Source organism: Hyla sarda, chromosome 6 (genome assembly GCF_029499605.1).
Source record: "Hyla sarda isolate aHylSar1 chromosome 6, aHylSar1.hap1, whole genome shotgun sequence".
Classification (NCBI taxonomy): domain Eukaryota; kingdom Metazoa; phylum Chordata; class Amphibia; order Anura; family Hylidae; genus Hyla; species Hyla sarda.
The window spans coordinates 271522499-271536287 of NC_079194.1; the positions used below are offsets into that span (position 1 = coordinate 271522499).

Consider the following 13789-nt stretch of genomic DNA (forward strand, 5'->3'; position numbering starts at 1 on the left):
GACATATTCTACTTTATATTAGTGGTAACATTTTTGTCAATACTTGCATCATTTCATGGTGAAAAATTCCAAAGTTTGATAAAAAAAAAAAAAAAAAAAATGTAGCATTTTTCTTACTTTGAAGCTCTCTGGTTGTAAGGAAAATAGACATTCCACATTGATTATATTTTTATTCACATATACAATATGTCTACTTTATTTTTGCATCATAAAGTTGATATGTTTTTACTTTTGGAAGACATCAGAGGGCTTCAAAGTTCAACAGCAATTTTTTACAACATTTTCAAAATCGGAATTGTTCAGGGACCAGTTCAGGTTTGAAGTGGATTTGAAGGGCCTTCATAAATGACCCCATTATAAAAACTGCACCCCTCAAAGTATTCAAAATGACATTCAGTAAGTTAACCGTTTAGGTGTTTCACAGGAATAGCAGCAAAGTGAAGGAGAAAATTCAAAATCTTCATTTTATATATTTTTTTACACTCGCATGTTTCTACATTGTAGACAAGAGTTTTCTTAATTTTTATAGGGGGTAAAAGTAGTAAAAGCCTCTCAAAAATTGCAACCCAATTTCTCTCGAGTAAGAAAATACTTCATATATGTATGTCAAGTGTTCGGCGGGCGCAGTAGAGGGCTCAGAAGGAAGGGCCTGACAATGGGATTTTGGATAGTGAGTTTTTCTGAAATGGTTTTTGGGGGGCATGTCACATTTAGGAAACCCCTATGGTGCCAGAACAGCAGAAAACACCCCACATGGCATACCATTTTGGAAACTACACCCATCAAGGAACTTAACAAGGGGTCCAGTGAGCCTTAACACGCCACAGGTGTTTGATGACTTTTCGTTAAAGTCGGATGTGTATATGAAAAAAAAAAAAATTTCCCACTAAAATGCTTGTTTTTCCCCAAATTGTACATTTTTAAAAAAGGGTAATAGGAGAAAGTTACCCCCAAAATTTGTAACCCCATTTCTTCTGCGTATGGAAATACCCCATGTGTGGACGTCAAGTGCTCTGCTGGCGCACTACAATGCTCAGAAGAGGAGGAGTGCCATTGAGCTTTTGGAAAGAGAATTTGTTTGGAATGGAAGTCAGGGGCCATGTGCGTTTACAAAGCCCCCATGGTGCCAGAACAGTGGACCCACATGTGACCCCATTTTGGAAATTACACCCCTCACAGAATTTATTAAGGGGTGCAGTGAGTATTTACACCCCACTGGAGTTTGACAGATCCTTGGAACAGTGGGCTGTGCAAATGATAAATTACATTTTTCATTTTCACGGACCACTGTTCCAAAAATCTGTCAGACACCTGTGGGGCGTAAATGCTCACTGTACCCCTTATTACATTACATGAGGGGTGTAGTTTCCAAAATGGGGTCACGTGGGGGGGGGGGGGTCCATTGTTCTATCACTTTGGGGGCTTTGTAAACACACGTGACCTTCAATTCCGGACAAATTTTCTCTCCAAAATCCCAATGGCGCTCCTTTTCTTCTGAGCATTGTAGTGCACCCGCATAGCAATTTACATCCACATATGGGGTATGTTCTTACTCAGGAAAAAAAAAGCCCCCCAAAATTTGTAACACCATTTTTTCTATTTTCCCTTGTGAAAATGAAAAATTTTGTGTAACACCAGCATTGTAGTAAAAAAAACTAAATGTTTTCTTCATTTTCCCATCCAACGTTAACAAAAATTCGTCAAACACCTGTGGGGTGTTAAGGCTCACAATACCCCTTGTTAAGTTCCGTGAGGGGTGTAGTTTCCAAAATGGGGTCACATGTGGGTATTCATTTTTTTGCATTTATGTCAGAACCACCAATTTAGGCCTCAAATGTACATAGTGCGCTCTCACTCCTGAGCTTTGTTGTTCGCCCGCAGAGCAATTTACGCCTACATATGGGGTATTTCCGTACTCAGGAGAAATTGCGTTACAAATTTTGGGGGTCTTTTTTTTCCCCTTTTACCGCTTGTGAAAATAAAAAGTATGGGGCAACACCAGCATGTTAGTGTAAAAATTTACACTAACATGCTGGTGTTGCCCCCAACTTTTCCTTTTCATAAGGGTTAAAAGGAGAAAAAGCCCCCCCAAAATTTTAACGCAATTTCTCCCCAGTACGGAAATGTGGCCCTAAACTGTTTCTTTGAAATGCAACAGGGCTCTGAAGTCAGAGAGCGCCATGTGCATTTGAGGACTAAATTAGGGATTGCATAGGGGTGGACATAGGGGTATTCTACGCCAGTGATCCCCAAACAGGGTGCCTGTAGTTGTTGCTAAACTCCCAGCATGCCTGGACAGTCAGTGGCTGACCAGAAATGCTGGGAGGTGTTTTGCAACAGCTGGAGGCTCCGTTTTGGAAACACTGCCGTACAATATGTTTTTCATTTTTATTGGGGAGGACAGTGTAAGCGGGTGTATATGTAGTGTTTTACCCTTTATTAAGCGTTTGTGTAGTGTAGTGTTTTTAGGGTACATTCGCACGGGCGAGTTTACGGTGAGTTTCCCGCTAGGAGTTTGCAATGCGGCGAAAAATTTGCCCCAGCACAAACTTGAAGCAGGAAACTCACTGTAAACCCGCCTGTGTGAATGTACCCTGTACATTTACGTGTGGGGGGGGGGGGGGGGGTCAAACCTCCAGCTGTTTCAAACTACAACTCCCAGCATGTACTGACAGACCGTGCATTCTTGGAGTTGTACTTTTGCAGCTGGAGGCACACTGGTTGGAAAACTTTCAGTTAGGCTCTTTTACCTAACTCAGTATTTTCCAACCATTGTGCCTCCAGCTGTTGCAAAACTACAACTCACAGCATGTACTCATCACGGAAGGGCATGCTGGGAGATTTAGTTATGCAACAGCTTGAGGTACGCAACTACAACTCCCAACATGCCGAGACAACTGTTTGCTGTTTGGGCATGCCTGGATTTGCAGTTTTGCAACATCTGGAGGGCTACAGTATAGAGACCACTACACAGTGACCTCCAAACTGAGGCCCTCCATATGTTGCAAAATTACAAATTCCAGCATGCCCAGTCGGCAAACAGCTGTCTGGCATGCTGAGAGTTGTAGTTTTGGAGGGCTACAATTTAGAGACCAATGTATAGTGGTCTCAAATTGTAGCCCTCCAGATGTTTCTAGGCAACTCACCAGCTTCCGTAGGATCCACGGAGCCGCATCGCCATCCTCTTCTGCCGCCAATCACCGCCAATGGGTAAGTGGACTTCGGCGCCGGTCCTCGGCGGTTTCCCCGTTCTACCCAGCTTACAGTGGGTGGTCAGAATGGGGAAACAGAAAGTTAACCCCCCCCCCGCCCCGATCTGCTAGTGGTCGTCGCTTCTTGACGACCAATAGCAGGGATAGGAGAGGTGGCACCCCTGCCACCTCACTCCTATACCTTCAGGGGATCGTGGGTGTCTTGGACAACCCCGATCCCCCTTATTTTCAGGCTCACCGGAGAGCCAGAATTGCAGCAAATCGCCGGTGTGAATTCACCGGCGATTGCCGACATGGGGAGGGTCTGATGACCCCCTGGGCATTTTGCACAGGGTGTCTGCTAATAGATATCAGCAGTCACCCTGGTACACTCCCCGCCCGGCAGGGACCAAAATTCCCACGGACGTACGCGTACGTCCTTGGTCCTTAAGGGGTTACAAATCATTTACTGGTCGGACAGACAGGGGCTCATGGGAGTAGACATGCACCGCGTTGCAGTGGGAGTGATGATGAGACTGAGTGTGGGTGTATGGGGTGATGAGAATACCGAGGATTGGGCGGAGGGGAGGGGGCATTGGGGTGATAAGCTGACCAAGCATGGGGTGGGGGTATGCGGTGTATGACAGAATTATATTCAGACGGTACAGTTTGTGTGGCAGTATTATATTCAGAGGGTACAATGTGTGTGGCAGTATTATCTTCAGAGAGTACAGTGTATGGTAGTATTATATTCAGGGGTACAGTGTGGAGTTCTTATATTCAGGTGGTATTGTGTGTGGTAATATTTAGAGGGTACAGTGGTAGGCAGTATTATATTCAGGGGTACAGTGTATGGCAGTATTATATTCAGGGGTACAGGTTGTGACTACTATTCAGGGGTACAGTGTGTTACAATAATATATTTAGAGGGTACAGTGCGTAACGGTATTATATTCAGGTGGTACAGTATTTGGCAGAATTATAATGTGTTATAATAAGCATTGTCTTTATATAGAGGATTTGGATCTGCTGACAAATTAAGGAACCAATGATGTCCGGGCATCAGACTCTGAAGAGAGGATGGAGCTGGAAGACGTCCTGGTATACGAACCAGATAAAGAAGGAAAGGAAAGACAACAGAAGACATCACTCAGGTCAGTGATATCATTGTGTATTCTCCTGACTGTCCCATCAGCTGGAGTCACTTGTAGGTTCAGAGATGATGGGTGACACTGTACCCCATTCTGAGGCTCTCCAGCTGTTGCAAACCGGCAACTTCCTTAATTCCCGAGGCTCTGCAGACATGATGGGAGTTGCAGCTTTGCAACAGCTGGAGAGCCACTTGAACAGAGGTGATTGGTGGGGGTCCAGGCAGTTTGACCCCCACCATAAAAATGGGCTGCTTATTTTAAAATGTCTGGGTCTATTTTTGGTCCCAGTCCAGCCCTGCCTGTAAGTCACTTAAATCACTGTGTATTCTCCTGACTGTGTCCCATCAGTGCTGTAGTCACTGATATCTATGTGCGACCGAGTAAGGGGGTCGTCGGGGTTTGGGGAAGCGGGTCGTCAGGGGGGCCCAGGACACATTTTTCGCAGCAGGGCACTGTGGTTTCTAGGCACGCCTCTGTTGGACTGGTATTAAATGGGCCCCTTACTCAGTGCTAAGCAGTAAACTATCATGTCAGGTAACATTTTCAGAATCACCCAGGTGCTTGTGCAGAGTTTCCCAGCTAGTGTCCTTCCAGCTGTTGCCAAAGGCTGCCCTGGCATGCTGGGAGTTGTAGTTGTCCAACAGCTTAAAGGGTAATTCCATGAAGAAAAAAAATTTTTTCTTAATATCAACTGGCTCAAGAAAGTTAAACAGATTTGTAAGTTACTTCTATTAAAAAAATCTTAATCCTACAAGTACTTTTTAGCTGCTGAAGTGGAGTTGTTCTTTTCTGTCTGACAACAGTGCTCTCTGCTAACACCTCTGTCCGTCTCAGCAACTGTCCAGAGCAGCTGCAAATCCCAATAGCAAACCTCTACTGCTCTGGACAGTTCCTGAAACAGACAGGTGTCAGCAGAGAGCACTCTGGTCAGACAGAAAAGCACAACTCAACTTCAGTAGCTGTTAAGTACAGGTAGAATTAAGATTTCTTTAATAGAAGTCATTTACAAACCTGTTCAACTTTCTGGAGCCAGTTGATATGGAGATTTTTTTTTTTCATGGAATACCCCTTTAAGGCTCACTGTCTGGGAAACACTGGGTATGCGAAACAGAAGATGGTTTTACACAGAACACAGAGCTGTGGCACAAGTATGCACTTCTCCAAAAAATTGCTAAACAAACAGGAAAGCATAAAAAGCTTTCCTTTTGGAATATGTACTTCAAACATTTAATTTTTGCATTTCTGGTAACAATTAAAAAGGGACAATCTTTTACTGTCAAAATGCTAACAGCAATTTCCCACACATACCAAGAAAAAGCTATTTGTTCAGTGATCAGCTGTACAGTAGATTAAAAGCAAAAGGAATTGTATGTTTTACTTACAGGAATTGCAGTGATGAAGAAATTCCAGGGAAGTAATGTCCCAAGGCCTAAGATCAGGAATATAATAGTGACAGCATGGAACCTGTAAAGGAAAGAATAAATGTCAATGACAGACTTGGATAAAAACAACCTGTTAAATCAGCAATACAACAGGTTAGACTGTAAAGAATCCGATGCATGAAAATGCTTATATTGAATGGTCAGTGCTAAACATATATCGCAGCAAACTATGAGTGTTAAAGTCATTATATAAAAACAATGCTGCCAAGTCACAAAGTGTAAAGCATATAATGTAATTCCTGGCTGACTTTACTCAGCACAGGGACAGGGCACAGGGACCAAATAACACATTGTACACACTGAACAAACTGACAGTGAATGAATATATGTCAGCTCCACAGGAGGCTGCCAAGTGGAAGCAAATGTCTAGCATTATTTCTATTTTCTTAGCAAGGCAAGGAAGAAAATAAACTGGTAAAACCGGAAGCTGTCAAATACCATAAGAAACCGTGCAGGAGAAAAGCTACCTCAGGAAGGTATATGGAGTGGGACGTAGAGTGATACAACAGAAGAACATAAAAATAAAAAGGGGATGTCAGAAGGAAGGGGTTAACGTACACAGCATGATGAAGGCTGACATGGCTAAATAAGGAAAGGACACAACATAACACAAAATGGCTTGAAAAACCTGCTCACTCACTTGTCTTGTGGATCATCCTTGCGAGACATCCTGCGATCTGTGTTCCTCCAATGTCCTCGACTCTTTCCTAATAAGCTGTGTAGACTGTCAGGAGAGGAGGAGAAAGAGTCACGTGGATATTTCCTAAAGCCTTGGAATGAGAATAATAGGCTGAGCAGAGTCAGGTCCCTCCCCATGGTGTTCCCTGTATAAAATCCTTCTTTTACCGGCTGTTCCCCTCCCCTGCCCCTTTCATTCACCCTCCTCTAATAGTGCCCTGATATTTTCCCTCTGCAGGCCCTAATATCCCTTCTACTGCCCTTTAGGCTCCTCCAGTCGTCTCAGAAGTGTATCACCTTGGTTCACTATTTAAGCACAAATTCTCTCTTGTTTTTGTCTGTCCAGTCCTATTCTGTACCTCCCCCACCATTCCTGTAAAGAGTCCTTCTGGCCCTACCACACACATATTCATTCACCTCTTCTACTAACAATTGATCAGTGAAAGCCAATCAATGTCCATGTTATTTCATCTGCATTATAAAAGAAGGTACAGTAACACATTTCAGGGAGTAGTTACAGCCTCACAGGTCTAAACAATAGACACAGGACAGTTTAGAAGGAAATTAAGCATACACACCAATAGGAAACCTAATAGAACAAAAGACACTGGCACAATTCATAATACAATAACAGGATACATATATTGTCTGCTTTGTGATATTAATCATAAGTATACATGTGTATCAAATTATCCAGTATATATATTCCTGAAAACAATAGCTTTACCTGATACAAGTAGTCGGCCTTGGTGACTGTCAGCTATTCGTTGACTTGGCTCAGAGATGATAACTTAAAGGTGCATTCACACTGTGCATTTTTAACATGCAGTTTTAGTCTCAATGAATTCCTCAGGCAAAAAAAAAAAAAAATAATAAAAATTATATATATATATATATATATATATATATATATATATATATATATATATATATACATATACACACACACACATATATATATATATATATATATATATATATATATATATATATATATATATATACACACATACATACACACACACACACACACACACACCCCTACACATTCATGGCCGTAAATGTTGCCCCCCCCCCCCCCCCCCCCCTCGCCTGAAATTTTTCAAGAAAGTTGTATGTAAAATGTATTTCTCACCGAAAAGGATTGCAGTTACACATGTTTTGCTATACACATGTTTATTCCCTTTGTGTGTATTGGAACTAAACCAAAAAAGGGAGGAAAAAAGGCAAATTGGACAGAATGTCACACCAAACTCCAAAAATGGGCTGGACAAAATTATTGGCACCCTTTCAAAATTGTGGACAAATAAGATTGTTTCAAGCATGTGATGCTCATTTAAACTCACCTGGGGCAACAGGTGAGGACAATATAAAAATCACAAGGGGTCTGAGGATCTCCTCTAGGTACCTAATGGCAGTCAGGCTACCTCTGGCAAGCACATGGATGGCTGTGCGGCCCCCCCAAAAAAATGCCACCCCACACCATTACTGACCCACCGCCAAGCCAGTCATGCAGGAGGATGTTGCAGGCAGCAGAACGTGCTCCACAGAGTCTCCAGATTCTGTCACATGTGCTCAGTGTGAACCTGCTTTCATCTGTAAAGAACACAGGGCGCCAGTGGCAAATTTGCCAATCTTTGTGTTCTCTGGCATATGGCAAACGTCCTGCACGGTGTTGGGCTGTAAGCACAACCCCCACCTGTGGACATCAGGCCCTGTCGGCCCGGGAGTCTGTTTCTGACAATTTGAGTGGACACATGCACATTTGTGGCCTGCTGGAGGTCATTTTGCAGGGCTCTGGCAGTGCTCCTCCTTTGCACAAAGGCAGAGGTAGTGGTCCTGCTGCTGGGTTGCTGCCCTCCTATGACCTCCTCCACATCTCCTGATGTACTGGCCTGTCTCCTGGTAGCGCCTCCATGCTCTGGACACTACACTGACAGACACATCCAACCTTATTGCCACAGCTCGCATTGATGTGCCATCCTGGATGAGCTGCACTACCTGAGCTACTTGTGTGGGTTGTAGACTCAGTCTCTTGCTACCACTAGAGTGAAAGCACCGCCAGCATTCAAAAGTGACCAAAACATCAGCCAATGGAGTTCAGTGGTAGGCAGGAAATGGAAGCTTGTATCCGCGATGTCGGAGAAGGAGGGGGAGTCAGATATTGTTCACAAATGTATTTAAAAACTGTGCACACACAACGCGTTTCAAAACAGTCTGGTTTTTTCATCAGGCGACACCACTGATTCCATACAGGGAGTGCTCCGTGTCTGTTCCGTTTTGTAAAACATTAGCCAGAAAGCATAGGAGAAGTGGTCTGCAGAACCACTCCTTTATTAGGGGGGTGTCCTGCTAATTGCCTATAATTTCAACCTGTTTTCTGTTCCATTTGCACAACAGCATGTGAAATTGATTGTCAGTGTTGCTTCCTGAGTGGACAGTGTGATTTCACAGAAGTGTGATTGACTTTGAGTTACATTGTGTATTTAAGTGTTTCCTTTAGTTTTTTGAGCAATATATAAATATATATATATATATATATATATATATATATATATATATATATATATATATATATATATGTATATATAATGAGAATTCAGCCAAAGACCCATATTGCTTTTTGTCTCTGTTTAATGTCTACACCAGCAGCTTTTCTTGGTATTCTATACTGAACAATCTGTGACTGATGCCATATAGCAGCATTTGTCACCTATGGACATATTTGATAGATTTTTTTTTTTATAGGATCTTATAAATGGAGTTATGACATATACAACACAATTCCATTCTAAAAAGATAAGTAAAAATATAAAAAATAATTCTAAGTAATATATATGAGTGTGCTGGGAATTGTAGTTTTGCAACAGCTCGAAGCTCCCTGGTTGGGAAACACTGATTTACTGGGAACTGTGCCATGGTAAATTATGTACCAGCAAACTCCACCCAAAGATAAAAACATGGACACATTTATTTTTAATTTGGACAATGATGGTAAGGTAACTATGTTTACTGACTGTCAACAGTTTAGAGAATAACCTTCTGCTGTAAATGCTGCAGCAGTCTACAGTCCACTCACATTATCTGCACTACCCTAGTCATGTACTAGTCATGCGCTTCCCTACGTACAAATGTCTGGATACCTATTCTGACAATACCAGCTGCTTAGCGCGGCAACTGCTACTTTAATGGGGTACACCGGGGAATTTTTTTCCCCCCAGATCAAATGGCTCCGGAAAGTTAAAGGGGTATTCCAGGAATAAAAACTTTTTTATATATAATCAACTGGCTCCAGAAAGTTAAACAGATTTGTAAATTACTTCTATTAAAAAATATTAATCCTTTCAGTACTTATGAGCTTCTGAAGTTGAGGTTGTTCTTTTCTGTCCAAGTCCTCTCTGATGACACCTGTCTCGGGAACCGCCCAGTTTAGAAGAGGTTTGCTATGGGGATTTGCTTCTAAACTGGGCGTTTCCCGAGACACGTGTCATCAGAGAGCACTTAGACAGAAAAGAACAACCTTAACTTCAGAAGCTCATAAGTACTGAAAGGATTAAGACTTTTTAATAGAAGTAATTTACAAATCTGTTTAAACTTTCTGGTGCCAGTTGATATATGAAAAAGAGTTTTTTCCTGGATAACCCCTTTAAACAGATTTGTAAATTATTTTTATTAAAAAAAAATCTTAATCCTTCCAGTACTTATCAGCTGCTGTATACTACAGAGGAAGTTGAGTTCTTTTCTGTCTGACCACAGTGCTCTCTTCTGCCACCTTTGTCCATGTCAGGAACTGTCCAGAGTAGGAGCAAATCCCCATAGCAAACCTCTCTTGCTCTGGACAGTTCCTGACATGGACAGAGGTGTCAGCAGAGAGCACTGTGGTCAGACAGAAAAGAAATGGTGAATTATACTCACCGATAATTGTATTTCCTGGAAGTCTCCATGACAGCACCTGCCTAATTGGGACAGAAAAAACACAGTTTAAAACTCCCCCCTTCCTCTCCATTCCCAGTGTATTATAAAGAACACTGAGTAGAAAGGAAAAGTGATCACCAAATGACCAAACCAGAAAGAAAAACCAAAGGGTGAGTATTATGGGTGTTGTCATGGAGACTTCCAGGAAATACAATTATCGGTGAGTATAATTCACCATTTCCCAAGTCTTCATGACAGCACCCGGAGATAATACCAAAGAATAGTATTCAGGGAGGGACCACAGCACTCAAGACCTTGCGTCCGAACACCATGTCCTGATTAGAAAGAACATCTAATCTATAATGTTTGGAAAACGTATGTAAATTTTTCCAAGTGGCTGCACGACAAATCTGCTCCACAGAGGCAGATGCTCTCTCTGCCCATGAAGAAGAGACTGCACGGGTAGAATGAGCCTTTAATTCAAGAGGGGGATTTTTTCCCTTTGCCAAATAGGTGTCTTTCCTCCAGGGACGGGAGGATTCACCATATTGTAACACTGCTCTCCTTACATCTAAACAGTTGAACGATCTTTCTTAGGAGCTGAGCAGAAGGAAGGAATAACAATATCCTGGGATCTTTAAAAAGATGAAGATACTTTTGATACAAAATTAGGGTCTAATTTGAGAATGATTCTATCATCTCCAACTATAAAAAAAAAAAAAAAGGCTGTAAAGTAGAGAGCCCGAATCTCACGGACTCTACGTGCAGAAGTTATTGCTACCAAAAATACAGTTTTTAAGGTAAGTAATTTGATAGAGATGGACTCTATTGGCTCAAAGGGAGCTTCAGTAAGGGCCTCAAGGACTACATTAAGGTTCCACGGAGGGTAGAGATTTGTAATCCTAGGCCTAAATTTTTCAGAGGCTTTAATAATCCTAGACACCCAACAATCATCTCCTAATTTCACCCAAGTCAAAGCCATCTTGCAGAAAATTAAGTATCTGAGGAATGTTAGGGGATTCAAGTGAAAAAGAAGACCCACACCAGGAAATGTATTTTTTCCAAACCTTAGAATAGCTCTTACAGGTGGAAGACTTGCGACTGGCTAGTAGGGTGTTAAAGAAGATATCCCATGCAGCAAAGAAAAAAAAAATACCTAGCCATTCCATAGTATATTCACCTACCACCTCTCTGACATGTTTGTGATTTTTTTTTCCGCCCCCATTCACCGGCTATTCAGCTCATAAATTCCAGTTACTTCCTGGTTATGGTGGCTATGCCTGTGATCTCAAAGACTACATTTCCCTGCATGCACTGCTCACATTTCCTGCTCTCAGCTGCCTGAGCAGAGAGCTTGTTACCACCCCTAACTTATGTTAGTCACTCCCACATAACACTGAGCTCCAATCATAGCCCTATACAGCAGGGTGGCCACGAGGAAACAAAATGTAATCTCAGTGCACAGAGAGAGGGACCCTGGAGTGGAAGCTGCAGTTTTACACTGTAAAATCACTCCCTCCCCCTCCTGCTTTACAGTGGTACAATCACCTCCCCCCTCCTCTGCCCTGCACTCCTCTCTCCCCAGTGCTCAGTGTGACAACTCTACTCTCCCTCCCCTCCATTCTCAGTGTGACAGGTCTACGCTGGCAGCTCCCTCCCCCTCCCCCCTCTCCTCCGTTCTCAGTGTAAAAACATTAGCAAGGAGAGGGGAGAGAACTATGATCTGAATCAGCCGGCATATAGGCAGTGCTGCTCAGCCAATCACTGCAGAACAGAGGGAGGACAGTGTGAATATTCATCAGATGGGAGGGGCTAAGGCCAAGCACAGGGAGCTCTCTGCAGCACAGGGGTTTTCTGGGTAATTGTCACGTCACGGCCCCGGGATGCTGCTGATAACAGCCTGAATAGGGGGTCGAAAGTCATGAAAACCTGGAACAGCTGAATTTCCTGTCAGACAGAAGAATGCAGAAAAAGCTTGTTTCTAAGCAGCATTGGTAATGGAAGTGATTTACAAACCTATATAACTTTACCTTCTGCACTAAAAGCTGAACAATTATTTACTGTGAGACTTGTCCTTTAATTACTCTTTCAGAGAAACCCTTTCTTTCTAGTAGGAGCTTCTCAGTTTCCAGGCCACTAAGCTGAGGGTATGAACCTGACTGTGCTGGACCTTGGGTTAGTAGATCTGGAAGAGGAGGAGACCGTATTGGATCTTCCACACTCAGATTTTAGAAGAGGAAACCAACTTCGTTTGGGCCAAAAGGGGGTGATGAGGATTAACATGCAAGAGTGGATCATCAGCTTGTGTAGTACTCTGCGTATTAGGACTATTGGGGGAAGGCTTATCCCAGGCTGAAAGACTATTCCTGAACTAGAGCATCCACTGCCACTGAAGAGTCTCTGGGATTCAGAGAGAAGAAACTGCTCACTTTGCGATTCTTCCTGGAGGCAAACAGGTCTATCTGGGGTAGACCCCAGGCGTTGACTTGACGAAAATGCCCAGTCGGCTAGTGTCCATTCCCCCGGATCTGTTAAGTGCCGACTTAGAAAGTCTGCTCTGATGTTCCATATCCCCCTGAGATGAACTGTGGAGATGGAAAGTACATTCTGTTCTGCCCAACAGAATATTTGACCTGAGACTGACTGTAGGCCTAAGTGGCGAGGCCCCCCCTGATGACGAATGAACGCCACTGCGGTTGTGTTGTCTGAGTAAATGAGGACGTGTCTGTCTTTGCAATAAAGTTCCAAGTGAGCTCGCTTAATAACCCTCCCGTGCCGCAGCGACCAAGGGGTTAAACAAGCTCACAAGCTTGCGTATTTTGTTCCAGTATTCACAGTATTTTGTGCCAATTTTGAGCTGTAGAGTCGCATTTGCTGCTCAAAAAGAATTATTATTTTCTTTTTTTTGCACTTTTCTGGGTTGTTTTCATCCTTCAAAACTGCTGGTTTGCAAAATGTATAATGGTAATGTATCAAACTATGGCAACATACCTGAAGAAAAAAAATAAAAAATGGACAACCCCCCCCCCCCCCCCCAAAAAAAAAAAAAAAAAAAAAGTACAAAAAAAGTGTGTACATAGTTCTAAGAAGGCGCAGTAGCACAGGCTAGCTGCTTATATGTGCAGGGGACTTCAAGGAAAAACCTGCTTGCATCCGGGTTTTATGTGGATCACCCTTACAAATGTTCGCAGGATGACATTCACACCTGTGTCCTGTTTTATTTCACACTAGTGTGAATTCCTTTTACATATGTTTTACATCTTAATAAAGGTTAATCAAATTAGGGTGTCTACAACATGTGATAAAATCAAGTTTTCTCAGTCCTCAGTACACCATCTGTACATAGTACTGTTGTATGGTGGACGTTTGCATAATCACAGTACATCAATATATGGATATTGATGTACAGGCA

At 42.6% G+C, this 13789-nt stretch overlaps 1 protein-coding gene across 4 annotated transcripts in view; it reads right to left on the reverse strand.

Moving 5' to 3' along the window:
- Nucleotides 1–13789, reverse strand: part of SLC29A2 (solute carrier family 29 member 2) — an 81457-nt gene that overhangs the window by 24277 nt on the left and 43391 nt on the right. For 3 of the 4 annotated variants that reach the window (XM_056527321.1, XM_056527322.1, XM_056527323.1), the window contains exons 2-3: nucleotides 6425–6508; nucleotides 5725–5806 (exon numbers count right to left, since the gene is read on the reverse strand). In XM_056527321.1, coding sequence (XP_056383296.1) covers nucleotides 5725–5806; nucleotides 6425–6453 — 111 coding nt within the window. In that variant the 5' untranslated portion in view covers nucleotides 6454–6508. Of the gene's footprint in view, nucleotides 1–5724; nucleotides 5807–6424; nucleotides 6509–7189; nucleotides 7224–13789 lie in introns of those variants that run through there. The other variant, XM_056527324.1, reaches the window with a different exon arrangement.